Source organism: Cottoperca gobio, chromosome 5, assembly GCF_900634415.1.
Source record: "Cottoperca gobio chromosome 5, fCotGob3.1, whole genome shotgun sequence".
NCBI classification, from domain to species: domain Eukaryota; kingdom Metazoa; phylum Chordata; class Actinopteri; order Perciformes; family Bovichtidae; genus Cottoperca; species Cottoperca gobio.
Window position 1 is genome coordinate 16932241 of NC_041359.1, and position 17930 is coordinate 16950170.

Below are 17930 nucleotides of genomic sequence, written 5' to 3' on the forward strand. Positions count from 1 at the left end.
CTTACAAACACAAACTTCAGAGGACACATGCTCGCCGTTTCCGGTGACTTCCAACTGTTCCGGGCCGTACCTTTCAGAATAAAAGCGTACATTTTGTTTTGTAACAATAGAATGAAATACAGACATCTAAGATTGTAATAGTTGTAATAGTGATTTTGTTTAAACATACACTCTTTCAGTCAAATAAGTCCCATTTAACTACAAGTTACACGTTTAACAAACACATAAGGATCAAGTGATGGCACAAAACGATATGTCTGACCTTCAAAACTAGTTTAACTTCAGAGATAATTAAAGGATGTTATTTAAATCCTGGTGCACTTCCTGTTGGTTTGGGATGAACTGTAACATGCAGCAGCAATTTCCTGTGGTGGTGTGTCGTACTTCCTTTTCGTTACAATGTGTACGCTCGTTTTGTCCGCACCCCTGCCCGGTTTGTTGAAGCCACACCGTCCACCTGGTAGAAAATGATACACAAACTGCACGTTTCGTAGTGAATACAAGTTGCGATATGGTTGTATGTTATGTTACACACAACGTTTGGTTTTATTTGAGTTTTTCTGGAAATATAAGTATGCATTTTTGCGTTACCGGTCTTTAACGATAGTGCTAATGTTTTGCTCGACCATAAATGATTTGCAGGCTTCATTTAGTCCGAGCTGATGGAGAGGTCCACGTTTAGGTTTTATACAATACGTTTTGTATAAAACTCTGCAGACATGAAGATCACAGACAGCGTGTTTCGGAGTTTCAGGGTTGCAAGAACATATCGAGAAAATGTCCAGAAAGTCAACTGTGTGGACTTTAGCCCAAATGGTGAAAGCGCAATATCAAGCAGCGACGACGACTGCATTGTGTTATACGACATCCGAGAGGGAAAGTAAGTGGCTAACAGTATTACATTTAAAAACAAGTAATAACTGTGTGATGCATTTGCCCCACAAATATATGAAAATGATCAATTTCCATATCTTTAGGTGATACGGTCGATATATTGTGTCTTGCGGTTCACCAGGCACATTATAAATGATTAACAGGTTTAAATTATATTCTGTCCTTTCTCAGACCTAAAGGGACCCTGTACAGCAAGAAGTATGGAGTAGACCTCATCCGCTACACACATGGAGATCCACAGACAGTGGTCTACAGCTCCAACAAACTAGATGGTAATAACTCAGTACTGACAGTCAGCTGTTGGCACAAACAAACAATAAACTAAAGTATAGTACACATGCATGTGCTCTTTTAAGTTTTGGAAAATTAACTATTGATTTTGTGTCTTGTAGATACCATCCGATACCTGTCACTCACTGACAACCAGTACATTAGGTATTTCCCAGGTCACACTGCAAGGTGAGTAATAAAGGAAGGATAACATATGGTATGCTGTAGATGGATGTAAACAAAGTAGTCTGTTTACATTTATACAGCAATGTTGAATACAAAGTATACACACTAATGGAAAAGTACCATCAAAGTATATGCACAAGCTGCAACCACCAATTATTTATATGATCTATAAAACATCATTGTTAAAATCACAATTTCCTGTCATCAAATGTCCAAAAAAACCTCAAAATATTCAGTTTCCTATAATATCAGGACAAAACAACAAATCATCACATTTGAGAAGTTTTGGGAAACTATCAAATAGTGGCCCATTAATTTTCTGTAGAATAACTAAACAATAAATGGACTAATTGTTGCAGATCTAATGCACATCCTGTCTTTTTATAGCTCCAACACTTGTTTACTGGATGACGTGTCAAACCAGGTGCAAACCAAGAAGCTACGACGTGCAGTCACACATGATCTCAGAACATACATCTGTATACTCCCTCCGTCTTTTAAGTTGTTATTCTTATATGCACATAACAAATATGAAAAACTTTTACACGCAATGTTTTAAAATACACGACGAAAGTCGTTTTCTTAAAATGAATTTAGGAGTTTACCTCTTTCACAGCAACTACTCAGCCAGTTCTCCACAGGCATCGTTTGTCTTATTTGAGTGATTGTTTATTACTTAATGGTTAAAGTTTGTTTCTTTTGTGGTTTTAGAGTTATTGCTCTCTCCATGTCACCAGTGGATGATACGTTTATCTCAGGCTCGTTGGACGAAACGATCCGGATCTGGGATCTGCGTGCTCCAGACTGTCAAGTGAGTAGTCAGGCTGGAAAATGACACTTCCTCCGGTCTCTGTGGGCAGTTACTCAAGTGTATAATTACAGCTCGTGCTACAGCTGTTACTGCTTTAGACCAGGACTTCCCTGTTTACTGCACATCAAGGTACTTACTGCAAGTTACCATTCACCTTTTACACAAGCATTCGTCCCGTGACCACTGGGTGTCCCCAGACCTGCTTTAGGAACCAGTGCTACACTTGGATCTACCCACAATGCTAAGACACTTTAAACAAAGACTACATGGAAGGAAAGACAATAATATGAACAAAGTATGAGAGAAACTGCAATCATTCTTTAGGAAGGCTGACATTTGGTGGTAATACTTTCGCAATATCTCTATCAAAATCCAGACTTCGTGTTGCAACTTCTCCCTTTGTTTCCTTGGATGCAGACTATTATTATAACTGAATTTATTTTATTTTTATTTTATTCTCATGTGTGCATGTTTACGCTCTAATTTCGACATTTATTTCACGAATATTAGGTAATGAAAAGGACAATTCAATTCTCAAACTAATGTACTAATTCAATTACTTTACTGTGTATTATTCAAATACACTATAATACAGTTTAATGTAGTTAAAATTATAATTAGGCTATAGCCTAAAACAGTATTGTGTTGTTTACAAGTACAGTAATGTCTGTAGTGCAAATAGGCTTTGGTTTTAGTGCATTTCTTAAAGACCAAAACTGTTAGTGGACTACTTGACTACTATGAGAACATTTTTTAAACAGCGTTTGTATTTCAGGGTTTGACTCATCCACTGGGGAAACCTGTATGTTCCTTTGATCCTGATGGGCTGATATTTGCTGCCGGAGTGGAGTCACAGGCCATCAAACTATATGACCTCCGTGCTTTTGACAAGGTAAAATGCAAATGACTGTGTTCGTGGTTTGCTTGTGTATCTTTGCATGTGTAGGGGAGTTGACCTTCATGCACCTGCTTTATTGTTTTTCTCTGTTCTACTGTATTTATAATACATTTAATCTTTTTGTGAAAAGGGTCCCTTTGCCTCCTTTGAGACGAGGTTTAATCGTGCCTGTGACTGGACCGGACTCAAATTCAGTAACGATGGGAAACAGATTCTCATCTCCACAAATGGAGGGATGATTCGTGTCCTAAATGCTTTCAATGGATCTGTGCTGCACACCTTTTCTGTAAGATTGATAAAGTTATTAAATTACATTGCCGTGTGTGTGTGTGTGTGTGTGTGTGTGTGTGTGTTGTGTATACATGTATGATTACTTGAAGATGTTTCCTATCTTTGCTTATTCTAAGGGTTACAACAACAGTAAAGGCATCTCCCTGGAGGCCTGCTTCACTCCAGACTCTCAGTTTGTCATGATTGGTGAGCATAAACATGTCCGTTTTAATATTTTGGTGTCTTCCTGTAAGATCTCTGTTGCTACTGTGTTAAAATGAGGGATGCACGTTATCAACGGATAATTACCTGCTTCTCATGGCCGATACATAACCTGTAGTTTATGCACACCTCAGCGTAAGTAAGGCTAAGATGTATTCATTCAAGATGGAGGATTTTATATTCCATAGCGCTGACCTAACAAAATCACACTGACATCACAAAGAAACAATAATATTTATTTATTGGCTATAATTTAATTAGCGGAATAATACACAATAATATAAATCGACCTATATCGGCTCGATATATATTGTGCATCGCTTGTTAAAATGCGTCTTGTTGTGCAGGCTCAGAGGACGGGAGAGTCCATGTTTGGAGCACTGAGAGTGGGATGAAGGTGGCCGTGCTGGATGGTAAACATTCAGGACCCATCAACACTCTGCAGTTTAACCCCAGATACATGACGTTCGCCAGTGCCTGCACTAACATGGTGAGATCAAACTTTTCACGGCAGTCTCTCATGTACAGTAACTGCTGCTGGTGGAAAATCTCCTATGAACAAAGTGCTCATTCATAATTCTTCTTATTTTCTCTTAACAGACATTTTGGCTCCCGTGTATCGATGACTCATAGAGGGACGTTGCCAGAGTGAGTCATCGTTAAAACAAATTGCAATCATGCAGTGATGTAGGACTATGTGTCGGACTGCCTTCTTTGGTCTCATTGTTTATCAGTGGAAAACATTTCAAACTTTCTACCTGGAGTATTTCAAACTTTTAAAAGTGTTAATGCAGCTGTGACTGGATAAAATCCCACAAACCTCAGCGTTTTGTTTTTTAACAAAACTTAGGTATATTACATATCGTTAAAGTTTTAACCTTACATCTTTGTATTCCATGTGAAATTTAACTTTTTAACAATCAGCGTTTTTATTGTTTGAATATTAAAAAATAAAGTGTTTTAGATGAAAATACGAGCTACTCTTTCCTTCCTTAGTTTTGTCATACGTAAGAAACATCTGGATGTACTACGGCTTGAACCAATGATTATTTTCATTATTCATTAATCTGACAGAGAACGGGTTAAAAACGTGAATCACAATCTCCAAAAGCCCAAAGTCATTTCTTCCCGTCATTTGTTTTGCCAAAGTTTTTAAGCTTAGTATCACATAACACAAAGAAAAGCAGCAAAGCTGTAACTGGGTAACGTTAAGTAATGTTGGCTTGAAAAAACATAACAAATTAATTGATTGTCAAAACACAAATGCACTCTCTCTTGACTCTGATTAATTCTGCTTTATACGGTACACTTATACTGGGCACATGAATGATAGTAATAAGATTCCACAAGTTGCTCATTATATATGAATAATTACAACCTTAAATATAATGAATAAATAAATTAACCTTTTATTTATTTTAGATAATTATTAGTATAGTATAATGGTGCTTCTCAGAACAATTGACTGACATGAGCTCACGTAACCGATGCAGACACAAGTTGCTCTATCAGTAAAGCAATCTGAACACACCTGAAGCGTGGGAGAAACGCAGGCAGAGTTAATCATTTTAATGAATGGGTGCTTTTCTTTTTTCTGTGCACAAAAAGTGTGTCTTCCTGAAGTAGAGGAAGGGTGGGGGGGGGGTTCTTTTGAATAATGTATAGATGCTTGGGTTGTGTACTCACCACTGAGTGAATAATGGATGATCCCATCACAGGTGACCTCACAGGTACACACTTATCTTTCTCTCACCTCTCTCCGTATGTGTGTGTGTGTGTGAAAGATGTGTGTGAGGAGAGAAATTAGGTGTGATCGTTTGATTATTTTGCACGTTCTTAGCAATACATTAAACATCAAACATATTGTACTATCCTGTTTTTGACACCTTGATGAGATGCTTGTGTTTTTGTCAGCAGCCAGTAATGGATTCATTAGCACCGACCGTTCCTCTGAAGCTCTGTACCTCACACTTTGGGATAAATGGTGTTTATGTCTTGACATAAGAAACCTCATACTCTCATATTTTAACAGCGTGCTGGTGTCGCTTCAGGTACCGACCCCTTTCCAGCCTTTTCATAAACTATTAAACGTAACTTTTCCGATCTAAATTCACAAAAGGTACTGACCCCAAATCCCCCATTTCTGCTCCATTGAACAATGTTAAAATGTAGCGGACGGATTGTTGCTCGGTGTCACATTTCTGTGACCAGGTGGCTAGAATATGAGATGATGAAGTCTGCCTGAGCTGATCAGCCACTCTGTGAATGAGTGATAAAATGTCATTACATGTGGCGCACTGACAGCTTCGGAAAACACTGTATTAACCACTGATCATGAGAAGACTTCTACATGGCCTCACACACAGTACAGTACAGGACAGTATGTGACTTGGGAGACGCTCCCCCACCGAGACTTTTAAAGTTGTGGTCATCGATACGCAAAGAGTTTTAGATCAGTGGTTAGGGTGGCATATCCACTGACAGCCACGTTATTACTCATCAGCCGCAGTTCCGCAGATTGTATTTCAAGTGTTGGAATCTCTCGAGTCACCCTCCAGGCGTTTATGTCACTGATGCGCATGGGTCCATCTGTCTGCCATCAGTGGAGAGGCAGCCTACCTGCTGAGCAAGAAGAGCGAGGACACAGACCTGGACCTGGTCCTTCTTGCATGAGAGGAGTGTGAAGCTGACGGCCAAAAGATGTCACACCAAACAGGAATTAACGGTGAGTTCATTTTTCAAAGGAAGATTCTTTATGTTGTTGAAGCAGAGTGCTTTTGTGTATTACTCTAACTGTAAATTCAGTTTAAGTGCTTTTTACATTTTCTTTTTAGCTTTTGAGCTGTGCCTTGGCACAACACATCCTCACAGTCTCACTGGTAATGTTCTCTGATATCATCTTTTAAAATCATCTTAAAGTGGTCGCTTAACTTCACTGACGAGATAAACCTGTGGATCTGAATTATTGTCGCCTGTAAAGGCTGCACATCTATAAAAGTGTAAGCCTATAATGTACGACTATACGATTCACAGTTATAATATCTGTCTTTGTTGTGATACCTGTAATCATTTAGCACCTACAGACATTTATGGATAGTTTAAGAGCTATGTATATGTGTGTTATGGTATCTGGTAATTGGAGCGTTGGGGGACGGGCTGGCAGAAGCATACCTCTCTCACCTTTCTCACCTGACCTTACATCATTTATGAGACCGCTGTGTTTGGTAACCATGGTGAGAGAGAAGCAGGGAGTGCAATAAATAGCTAAATCTGCTTTTTGGTATCAAACAACTTTTCATTGGGTTTAATTATGGGGGGGGGGGGGGGCGTTAGGCTGTTTTATTGATCTGACTGAAACTTGTCATGGTTCTTTGGGACATACAGAACGTCCCCTGTCTGAGTCACTAGGTGATGGTGTGACCATCTGGCAGTGGATCAAATGTTCTCCTGACGTGAAGTCTCAGGTTCTTACCTACCCAACTCCGCCCCCCCCCTCCGTGCTTAGTTTTGACTTGTCCGCCTTATATCTGATTACTTTAGCAACATCTGAGCTGAAAGAGTTTCTGGCCCGAGCGAGGGGAGGTGCCATCAGAATAATGAAGATTGTCATCAGAAATGGTAAACATGAGATGTTTCGAGTTTTCAGAAAGGTTTGACACAATTAAGCTTCCAGGTGGTTAAATCCAGAGATGATGATACGCTTGTTTTGTCTGCAGAGGAGTTGGTGTTAGATTCCTGCAGAGAGCCAGCACACAGCTGGGACAAGGATTACGATCAGTTCCTGCTTCCTCTGCTCACGCCTCAGGAACCCTGCTACATCCTCTACCGTCTGGACTCCCAGAATGCACAGGGACACGAGTGGATCTTCATCGCCTGGTCACCTGACCAGTCACCAGTATGTCTGCAGTGGCTGCATGTTGTCACTGATCACTGAATAGTTACATTATTCAAAGTCTCCTGCCAAAATGATTGTGATTAAAAATGACCCTAACCCTCAGCAGGTCCCCTTAAACAACTTTAACTGAACTACATTAAACTTTCTGTAAAACTTAAACGTAGGTACCAGCTACTTCAAGTGCAGGCAAAAAAAAAAAGAAAACATAAGTTGAGGCTTAGATTGTAATTGTTACTATTGAAAGATTGTAACAATAAGCAGAATTTAATTGTTTTATTGTTTGTATGACATTACATAACACCTGCCTTAAACACATATATATGTGTTGTTACATCATTCTACCTTTAAATTACAATTCCTACCAAAACATACTTAAACAGATCAGAAAACTTAATAAAAACTGAATTCAAAACATGTAACAATCTTGTGTCTAAGGGTATACAATCATGTTTTAAGACAAAAGTATGCATATCTTGAGTAACGATTTGTGTCTTTTCTTAAAATGATATCTACTACATCTCCCTGATTACAAAAAATATTGTTAAATTCAAACATTTGACTGCAAATATAAGCACAGAGAAACGTTGCCCCTTGGAACAGATGAATGTAAATATGTTTTCTTTTTTAAGATGTGAGGCACTAACGTGAAGTATAACCGAGGTAAATAGGAACAATATAAAAGGATAAAAGAACACACAACATTATATTATGAATCAAAATAATAATAAATTAATGTCAAACTCTGCACATACATCATTCTGCACAGCGAAGCAACAACATCCAGGAGCAGTTACAAAAAGCGTTGAAGGGGCTCCAACTGAACACAACAGAAATGTACTACAGAAACTCAGAGTTATGCAACATCCAGAACCATAGCAATCATGGTTAATGTTAATTGTATCCTCCTGTCTGTCCTGGCACCCGATAGGTGAGGCAAAAGATGGTGTATGCAGCGACCCGTGCCACACTGAAGAAAGAGTTTGGAGGAGGTCACATTAAAGATGAAATGTTTGGCACGGTGGAGGTGAGTACGAAGCCTCCAGCACGATGACTGATCATTGGATCTTTAACCGCTTGTGATTAAGTACCATCCTGTTTGTGTGGCTGTTTGCAGGACGACCTGTGCTTCCAGGGATACCTACGACACATGTCCTCCTGCTGCTCGCCGGCTCCGCTCACAGCAGCCGAGCAAGAATTACAACAAATCAAAGTCTCAGAGGTAAAGTTTAAACCATACAAATGATATGAACCGCATACATACATTACGTGTACTCATTCTGTGTACTTGTTCTTTATCCATGCAGGATAAAGTTGTGTGGGTAAGTGCAATTTCTTCTTATTCAAATTCAACCGTGTGTGCATCAAGAAGAGATTTAAAGACTGTCTCTTATGTCCACAGGATGAGCGTAGACGAATTGGGACTCCAACAGCACGAGCGAGGGTTTGTTGCAATCTGTTTGACTCCAAATGAATAGGTTCAATTCAATTACAATCTGTGTTTTCAAAATTACAGAACTAAAAAGTCATTTTCACTAGTGGTGGAAAGTCATCAAAGTAGGCTACATTGCCTTAAGTACTAAACATCAGTACCATCTTAGGCCAATTTCTGTTTCTACTTCATTATATACAGAGGAAAATACAGTATTGTATCCCCCCCCCCCCCCCTTTATTCACAAATGTGTGCATACATACACAATTTTGACAAACTAACAGGGGAAATAAATCAAATTAAAGGTAATGACTAAATAAAAGATAAATAGGAGGCGAAAAGGAAAGCGTGAGGGAGACAACAAATAAAAATAAATAAGCGGAGGGGGTCATCTGTTTGTGTTTGGATAATAAATAATTATACATGAAAATAAACAATCCGTTTGAATCACTGGGATTTCATTTTCATGTCATGTGTTGGAACATATCAACACTTTATTTGTTGTATCCTGCAGGTCACAATGGAGTTTGGCTTAGACAAAAGGGCACAGACTCTTCAAGGTCTTGCATTCCCGTTACAAGAAGAGGCCAAACGAGCGCTGCAGCAACTCAAGCAGAGACGCATCAACTACATACAGCTGGTGAGCCCGGACAGAAAACCTTTTCACTAACTACACAGCGTGCATCATGTAACATACTCCCTTTAAACAAACAAGCTGTCAGGATATTTTAGAAGCAAACTGTGTATCAGTGTTTGTCAGTAAAATGCAGTGGCATTGGCTGTGCATTACTTGACCCCTGAACAAAGCTTGTTTGTGTGTGTCGTGTTGCAGAGGCTGGACGTAGAGAAAGAGACCATTGAGTTGGTTCACACCAAACCTACAGAGACCCACGAGCTTCCCTACAGGATTCCCACAGATTCACCCAGATACCACTTCTTCATCTTCAAACATTCCCACCAGGGCCAGCGGCAGGAGGCGCTGGGTGAGTCAGTCTCACTGCAGGTGTGAGCAAAGTGGTTGGGCTAATGCAGAGCTCCACGGGAATAATACAGAAATGATAAAAACGTCAATTGAACTTCTTTTTCATTAAAACATTTTTCAGTATGTGAGTCCTATAAACATCTTCAAGTGACACCATGTCGATCCCAACCAGCTTAAAGCAGCACTAATCCGTATTGTGACCTATATTAACAATGGATCATGTGACTGTGTAACATGAAAGGAAGCCACATGAAATGATTGCTCGACTCTGCAGTTCCCCTCAGCATCTTTGCATTTTTAATCTTATTGTTTTGGTTGTATGTCCCACAACTTTACTGTTTTGGTTCAGTCTCACAGCTCTTATCAAGCTCATTTCCAACAGCGGCATGCATCACTACAGCTGCTCAGCACCAAACCGGAGATAGACACAGTTAGAGACTAGGTGGTGAACATAGTGTAGAATTTAGCAGGTAAAGAGCCAGGCATTTCACACAGGAGTTTTTGGAGACCAAAAACAAAGGAGCAGAAAGGAGAGTGAATATTGGACTTTCATTTGTCAGCTTCGACACAAATCACTCCAAATGAATGATAGCGTTGCTCCGTATCTGCAGCGTGTAAATAAACCACTTGTTACTAACATGTTACCATATCAACTTCATTAGGTTTATTATATGTTGTGTTTTCAGCTTGTTCCACTGACTCCAGGTTGCTAAAAAAATAAACTTTCAGACACTTTAAACTGTTACACACTTGTCATGTCTTTCTCTCCGTCTGTTTGTGTTATGCACATATTATCTATTTAACCTCTTCTGTTGATGCGTGGACATTAGTTTTTACGCTGTACCTTTTGTATGAATTGTTTTGTATTTTATTGGATGAATGTGATCAATGTGACGTTTTTTATTTAACACATCGACCACATGTAGTTTCTAAAATGTTACTTAAATATTGGTTTCAGTTCTGTTGACTATTTTTCAACACAAGTACTTCAACTCCTATTTGATTAAGGTCAAGTGATAGCACATCTGCTTGAGTACTGGATGTTCTCTGTCCACCCCTGGTGCACTGTGTCTGTGTACTCATACCCCAAAGAGCTTTAACAGCAGAACATATAAGTAAATCTGACCCAGTGAAGTTGCAAACATAAGCTGCTAAAGTGATGACTTTATATCTCTTCCAGTGTTCATATATTCGATGCCTGGTTACAGCTGTAGTATTAAGGAACGGATGTTGTACTCCAGCTGTAAGAACAGGCTACTGGACGAGGTGGAGAAAGACTACCAGCTGGAGGTCACCAAAAAGGTACAAATCACTAAAATCACCCACGAATAAAATAACAAACAGGCACAATCTTTATTATATCATATATCAATATATCACTGCAGAGACAAACAGTAAACAAGGTCACCATACTTTATATTTAAACTGGTCATCGTGTTGAAAAGAGTAGCCGTTAATCTGTGTGTTATTCTGTGTGTGTAGATGGAGATAGACAATGGTGACGGCCTGACAGAAGACCTACTGTACGAGGAGGTCCACCCCATGGAGCACGCCTTAAAGCAGGCCTTTGCCAAGCCCCGTGGACCGGGAGGGAAGAGGGGCAACAAACGCCTCATCAAGGGTGCAGGGGAGAACGGGGAAGACAGTTAGATAGTACATGCACACACAAGACATCAGTACACAAACACACCAACACAATATCTATGAATTGACTTGTTATTTGACTGTTTAGCTTCTAGCCGTTTCTTCTTTTCACTTGCAGACACACGTTTCACACTGAAAACAGAAATAGATCCACTATAAAGCAGAATTCATATATATATGTTCTTGTGGTGAAGACAGAAAGCTTCTAAATGTGAACACTGTTCGTTTGAGTGTGGCGTCCACAGGTTGGTTTGGTTTATTAAGAGTTTTATTCAATTGAATTGTACATGAAAACATGTTAAAGTAATGAATCAAGTGTATTTAGGTTAATACGAAGAAGAAGAAAAAACAAAGTACTTGTTCTCAAGCGTCATTACAAACTATTGTGCAGCCAAACTTTTTTCAAACCCACAGAAATAAACTTTCCTGATTTAGGGTAAATGTGTGTAAAATGATGCGCAAAAACATTTAGAATATTTCCATTTCTTTAAAAGATGAAAGCTATAATGATAAGTCCCTCTGTGAACACAAAGTTTCAATAAAAACTTATTTTTTTAACGATACACAATAATACAGTTAGAATATGACATTTTGGGTAATACAATTATTTGATTTATTGCTAAAGAGGAAGATTAATATCACTCATGTTTGTACGTTATGAAGCTGCAGCGGTTAGCTTAGCTTAGCATAAAGACTGGAAACAGGAGGAATTATTCCTACCAGCACCTCTAAAGCTCACTGTTTAACGTTATGTCTCGTTTGTTTAATCCATACAAAGTGTAGAGCCCTCAGATAACGACTCAATGTTTTCATTATCATATTATTTTCTTGATTAATTAAAATTTGCAAATCAAAGTTAAAGGCAACGTTTCCCATCAGATCTGTCATGTCTCTGCTCTCCTCTTCATATTGATTCTGGTATTCCCAATCATTGGATGATGGCTATGACATTTCTGTTTTAGAGTGGATTATCCTTTATATTGCCTATAGGCAGCCTATGCTTTTCCAATAGTTCCATGCACATTCATCCACATCACATTTACAGTTGCCTTCTTCTGTCACCTGAGCAAGGTTTGACTACACTCAACTGAAGGCTGTTGTTTTACATGGTCCTACAATAAAATATTTTCTTTATTTTATAGCATTTGTGTTTTCATTTCTCTCTTTTTTTTCTCTGTGCGTGTGTATCCTGTGTAGGCCTGCAGCAGCAGGGATCACGGCTCAGTAGTAGAGGTCAATGGGTTTTGTGTGTTTTCCAGGAAGTCTCTCTACTCGGAAGCCTTCAGCTGTGCAGTGCTGCTGCTTTCATACCTCTCTGAAAAGACGGTTGATGTTAACATTTTTTCCTGGAAACACGGTTCAGAGCTGAATGGTAGTTTCCAAGTGGTCGTTATCTTTGTACATGGGAACTGTGGGGTAGGTAATGATGAACCTTGACTTTGTGAAGACCTACTGACTTCTGACATGACATAGTTTAGTTAATTTCCAGGGAATGGAATCAACCATTTGCAGGTAATTATCTTCATGATTATACAACAAGAAACAAACACTAGCTGAAAGGTTATTGTTCAAAGCATGAGGGAAAGAGAGAGAATTAGTAGTAATTGGGTGCTAATAATTTAATGTTTGGTTTACTGTACAATTAAAGAAATGATACTAAGTGCATGATGAAAGCAACTAGATAATCATAATCAGTAATCATTTCACAGTAACACAGATATGCAAATGCATTTTCCATTGAACGCAAATGTAGCGTTAAACACATTACTGCCGACAGCTGCATCAAAACAGACAGACATTACCGGAAGTAAGGCTATTTGCCTTCAACATAAAATGTTGAAAAAAGTCAGTGTAGAAAAAACAAGAGGCGATGGAGGAAACAAAAAAATATATATTTAAAATGTTACAATCAGTCAGTTATACATTATAAAACAAATAATCTTATGAATAAATACTTTTAAGCACAACTAACTTAAACTAATGCACTCTGATACAACATTCTTGCAATAAATCCTACCTTCACACAGATTGTGTTGATTAATGTAGTATTTTTTGCATGACTGTTGTATTAGGCTGCAATAGTTTTAGCTGTAACTGATTGCAATCATATACAGCCATGGAATTGGAAAATAAGCCAATACACGTCAGCATATTAATGTAAAATGTGTATCTGCTTCTTTAAATAAACAATCATGTTGCAATTATTGTTTTTATTTATTTGATTACATTAGTTTTTATTCCGAAATTCGTCATGAAAAGGGGCATTATAAAATAACTGTTACTTCACACACTCAACATTTGGAGGTGTCTCGGGTTACACTGGGTTTGGACACATGACCTCGGTTACAGTAAAGAATGAGGTTATTTAAAAACTTTTAAATACTTTCTCACTGCAGGTTTAGGATCAGCTTGTCTTCACAAAGTTGATAAGTTCATAAGAGCAGCGTGCGGATCTTATTTTGAAAGGCGTACAGGAAGTAGAGAGTGTTGACAGTGCGCTGACGGCGCGCAGTGAGGCTGCTGGCTGCAGCTTGTCTGTCACTGCGGGCGCTGAAACACAAAACCTTTCTTGGAATCAGATTCCTGGAACCTCCGTCAGTCCAAACTGAACTGAGCTGTTTTCTGTCCTGCGCCTTACTGAATATAGAGCACACTCACAGCAGACCTGCAGAAGCACACACGGATATATGTTTTCTCATTTTCTATTACTACAGCAGGTAGTATCAAGGAATATTTTCTCTTTTTCACCATCATCCGAGGCTATTCGGCTCTGATGATTAATTATTTAAAGTGAGAAACTGCTGGATTATTCACAAGGCTGTTTGTTCAACTGTTTACCAAACTGGTTGGGCTCCTTATGATTATCTTTGATTTAAGGTAAGAATATTTTAAACCAATGACAAAAATATGTCTTCACGTTTTTCCAAAATCTGCTTTATTCCAGAATATTCTAATGAATAAATAAATAATGTAATTGTCTAACGCCTGAATGTATGTGAGACTTTATAGACCGAATAATTTGTTTTGTTTTTAATTCTGTGCTGTGTGAGTTTTTTTTACTAGCACATGTTTGTGTTTTTGTTTTTTTTAACAAGTACATTTACGCGAATCAAGTAGGCCTTCTGTACTGCAAGAACAATTTTGCGGTACTTCCATTTTCTGCTTCTTCATACTTGTACTTCACCATAGTTCAGAGGGAAACAATGTACTTTTTCTCCCCTTGATTTATTTGATAACTTTGGTCACAGGTTACTTTGCAGATTCAGATGAATAACAATGATTCAAATAAATAATAACAAATAAACAAATAATTGCTGTATTATTTTGGATAAAGATAATATTGTATGTATTCATTGGTGAAATTCACAAGCTACCAGGCATTGTTCTTCAAGTATATTTAGATGCTAACACATTTTTTAATGCAGGACTTGTACTACAGTATTTCTACACTGTGGTATTGCTACTTTTACTTTTGAAAAAGTTTTGAGTCCTTCTTCCACCACTAGTGGTTGGTTGTTTTTGTGCTTGTTAGTTAATTTTGGACAAAGCCAACAAAAACATATATATATATAATATCTCTAATTAATTAATTGACTTTACTTCAGAGAGTGACCTAGTACAATATAAGTTTGCCCAAAAATCTTTGTTCCATACCTAACATGTAATGCTATATGTACATTAACAGGGCTGCTTCAGAAATGGTTGCCCGTGCAGTGACCATTTTCCATCATGAGGAGCGACATGGTTCATGCCACCCACATCCCTCACCTCCACCCTGTGACCCAGCAGAGGACCTCTGCTGCATCACCAACACCTTCCAGTATCTGCATAACTCAGGTACACCAGCAGTCTCATTAATTCTGACTTCACATTTTATTCTGTCATCTTGTTTTGAGTCCATCTCATATACATATTACTAATTTGATATGGTAGACATTTGGGGAGGGGGGTGATATTGAAACGCACATGGCTTTGCGGGAGGTATAATCATTTAGGAATCAAACCTTACCCCACCACCGTTTGTATGGCTATGTTCACCAAAACTAGATTCATGTAAAAATAAAAATAATAAAAAGATATCCAAACCATCTCTCTGATCCCAGGCTGGTACTGGGGCTCCATCTCAGCGAGTGAAGCTCGGGAAGCTCTCCTAAAAAGGTCTGAAGGCACTTTTCTGGTGCGGGACAGCAGTCATCCTCAGTGCATGCTAGCCCTGTCAGTGAAGACCCGCTGTGGACCCACCAGTGTGCGCATAAAATACAGCATGGGCTCTTTCTGGCTGGACTCCATTTCCCCCGTCCTGCCTCACCTGCAGTCCTTTCCCGATGTTCTCAGCCTCATACAACACTACACGGCCTCAGGCCACACGCCGCAGGGGCAGAAGTCTAATGACATCCATCCCCAAACAAAGCCTGACCCTGCCAAGCACACGGATAAGGACAGCGGGGTGCCCCTGAAGCTGATGCACCCCCTGCACAAACCAGAGGCCTTCCCTTCTTTGCAGCACCTGACGCGCCTCACCGTCAACAGACACACAAAGTGCCCCGACCAGCTGCCACTCCCAAAGCCTCTACTGCACTACCTGCAGGACTACCCTTTCCACATATGAGGGTCTCTGTCCGTCTGGTACAGGACACACAGACAGAAACAAGGGTCAGGGTCACACTCCATGACCACACACTGTGAATCTGGGACAGTTGGACACCCCAGGCAACAAGGAACGGCCCAAATGGAGAATAATTAAATGAATGAGCTCAGTCTTTGTGCTACTGTTGTTCTCCAGAATAATATTTTTTACCATTTTCATATGTCTGTTTCAGTAACTGTAAATTGATTTTATTTCGATGCCAATATGTGAGTTGTTTCTATTTATTTGTCCCAAATGTTTTTACATAAGACAGCCCAAACTTATAATTTATCTAAACAATAGTAAATCTGTGATTAAAAACAAACAAAAACAGCTACAGTTGCGTTGTTCTTGCAGTAGAAATAACATGATTAATCATTGGAATTTCTGTCTTTGGATCTCTCTTTTTCTTTGCTGTAGAGCTCATTATGTGGGACCTGAGGTTTGTTGAGCAAAGCAATGTTTATTCGCTCTTCATGAACCTGATAAATCATAAGCCCACAGTGTTCTCTTGTAACACTTTTGGGCTCAATTATCGTCATCACAAATTCTCCTAAACATATCTTTTCACCCTTTGTTCAGTGTTACAGCTGTCCTGGTGCAGCATGTGTTTTGATCATTATATTGTTTGGAGCCTGGGGTTGTTCCCTTCTAAATGTCAATTTGATGACTTTCTTCTTCTTTCTGTATCTTTGGGTTTGATTGGACATGGTTAAAACCAATCACAGTACAATGAAGATTTTAAATCGTTGAGGGTTCATTGATAAGATGTTGTTACCATGTAATTGTTATGTTAGGCTGACACTACATGACATGCAGACTGGAGTGCCAGAAGTGGAGGGGGGGAAAGTCATTTAAAAAGATATAATAAAAGATTGGCTATATTGTGTATTTTGTAATTCTTTTATGTGCAGAATCTTTATCCTAAAATCAGATATCTTCTTACAAAACCATTACCAGCATGAGCCACAAAGGAAAAAACTGCTACCATAGGATTGTGTGTTTACAAAGTTCATTCTCAGAAGAGGATCTTACATACCTGTGCATTTCAGATAAATAAACTTTAGTAAATAAACTCTTTTTTAAAGTGTGTATTTGCTTTCACTGTTGAAAGACCACTTGAACATACAAATGAATGTGAGGAATTAGTACTACTGTTTTCATGGAAATGCGCCTGAGTTGGTTTCCGCGAGGTGGAACTGAGCAGTGCTGAGAAAGCCTCTTATCAGGATTAGAGTAAGACTGGCAGTTATTAATAAACTGCTGCACCAACTGAGATGGGACTATCTCTCTCTGTCTCAACCCATCAGTCTAAAATGTGTATATCTTTTTTCAGTCCATATTTCAATGATCACCGTCATCAAAACACTTTTCTCATAACAATCTCTATCAGGTTCATAAAAAGCATTTCTGACCTACAGTCAATATCATCTTGCTGATCTAACGAACAACTGACAGAGGAAGAGTAGCTGTCGCTGACGTGAATGCATGTGTCAGATTTGTAATTACAGTAGTGAAAGAAGTACTCAGATCATTTCCTTTATGTAAAAGTAGCAATGCCACTATGTAAAGTCTTGTCAGGAAAGTGTACTTAAAGTATTAAATGTAAACATACTCATAATGTAATAGAACCCTTCAGAGTGCTTTATTATTTTATATTATTTTATTATAGGTGTGCGAACTTGTAAATGGCATTTTGATGTGCTTGAGGTGGAGCTAATTAATTTACATAATACTGTAACCTATAACAATGCAACATATTTTATAAGCTCAGTAAATGTTTCATAAAATCATTATCATTA

At 38.7% G+C, this 17930-nt stretch overlaps 2 protein-coding genes across 5 annotated transcripts; both read left to right on the top strand.

Annotated features, from left to right (window-relative positions):
* Positions 1-56: 56 nt before the first annotated feature.
* On the top strand, positions 57-12578 carry twf2b (twinfilin actin-binding protein 2b). Of its 2 annotated transcripts, XM_029431301.1 has the most exons (17): positions 57-880; positions 1066-1166; positions 1287-1353; positions 2062-2161; positions 2937-3053; positions 3190-3345; positions 3467-3536; positions 3899-4041; positions 7273-7446; positions 8375-8470; positions 8561-8665; positions 8751-8765; positions 8846-8887; positions 9390-9515; positions 9708-9858; positions 11038-11159; positions 11340-12578. In XM_029431301.1, the coding sequence occupies exons 1-17, from the start codon at positions 720-722 to the stop codon at positions 11505-11507; spliced, it is 1914 nt and encodes a 637-aa protein (XP_029287161.1). In that variant the 5' UTR covers positions 57-719; the 3' UTR covers positions 11508-12578. The 2 variants fall into 2 exon arrangements, with proteins under 2 accessions (XP_029287161.1, XP_029287160.1); XM_029431300.1 differs by lacking the exons at positions 7273-7446; positions 8375-8470; positions 8561-8665; ... (4 more) ...; positions 11038-11159; positions 11340-12578 and adding an exon at positions 4152-4524.
* A 203-nt stretch (positions 12579-12781) lies between these two features.
* Positions 12782-17012, top strand: cishb (cytokine inducible SH2-containing protein b). Of its 3 annotated transcripts, none has more exons than XM_029431309.1 (3): positions 12782-12917; positions 15187-15338; positions 15605-17012. In XM_029431309.1, exons 1-3 carry the CDS (start codon positions 12871-12873, stop codon positions 16108-16110), a joined length of 705 nt encoding a protein of 234 aa, XP_029287169.1. In that variant the 5' UTR covers positions 12782-12870; the 3' UTR covers positions 16111-17012. The 3 variants fall into 3 exon arrangements, with proteins under 3 accessions (XP_029287169.1, XP_029287172.1, XP_029287171.1); XM_029431312.1 differs by having other exon boundaries at positions 12916-13013; XM_029431311.1 differs by lacking the exon at positions 12782-12917 and adding an exon at positions 13454-14378.
* Positions 17013-17930: the final 918 nt, after the last annotated feature.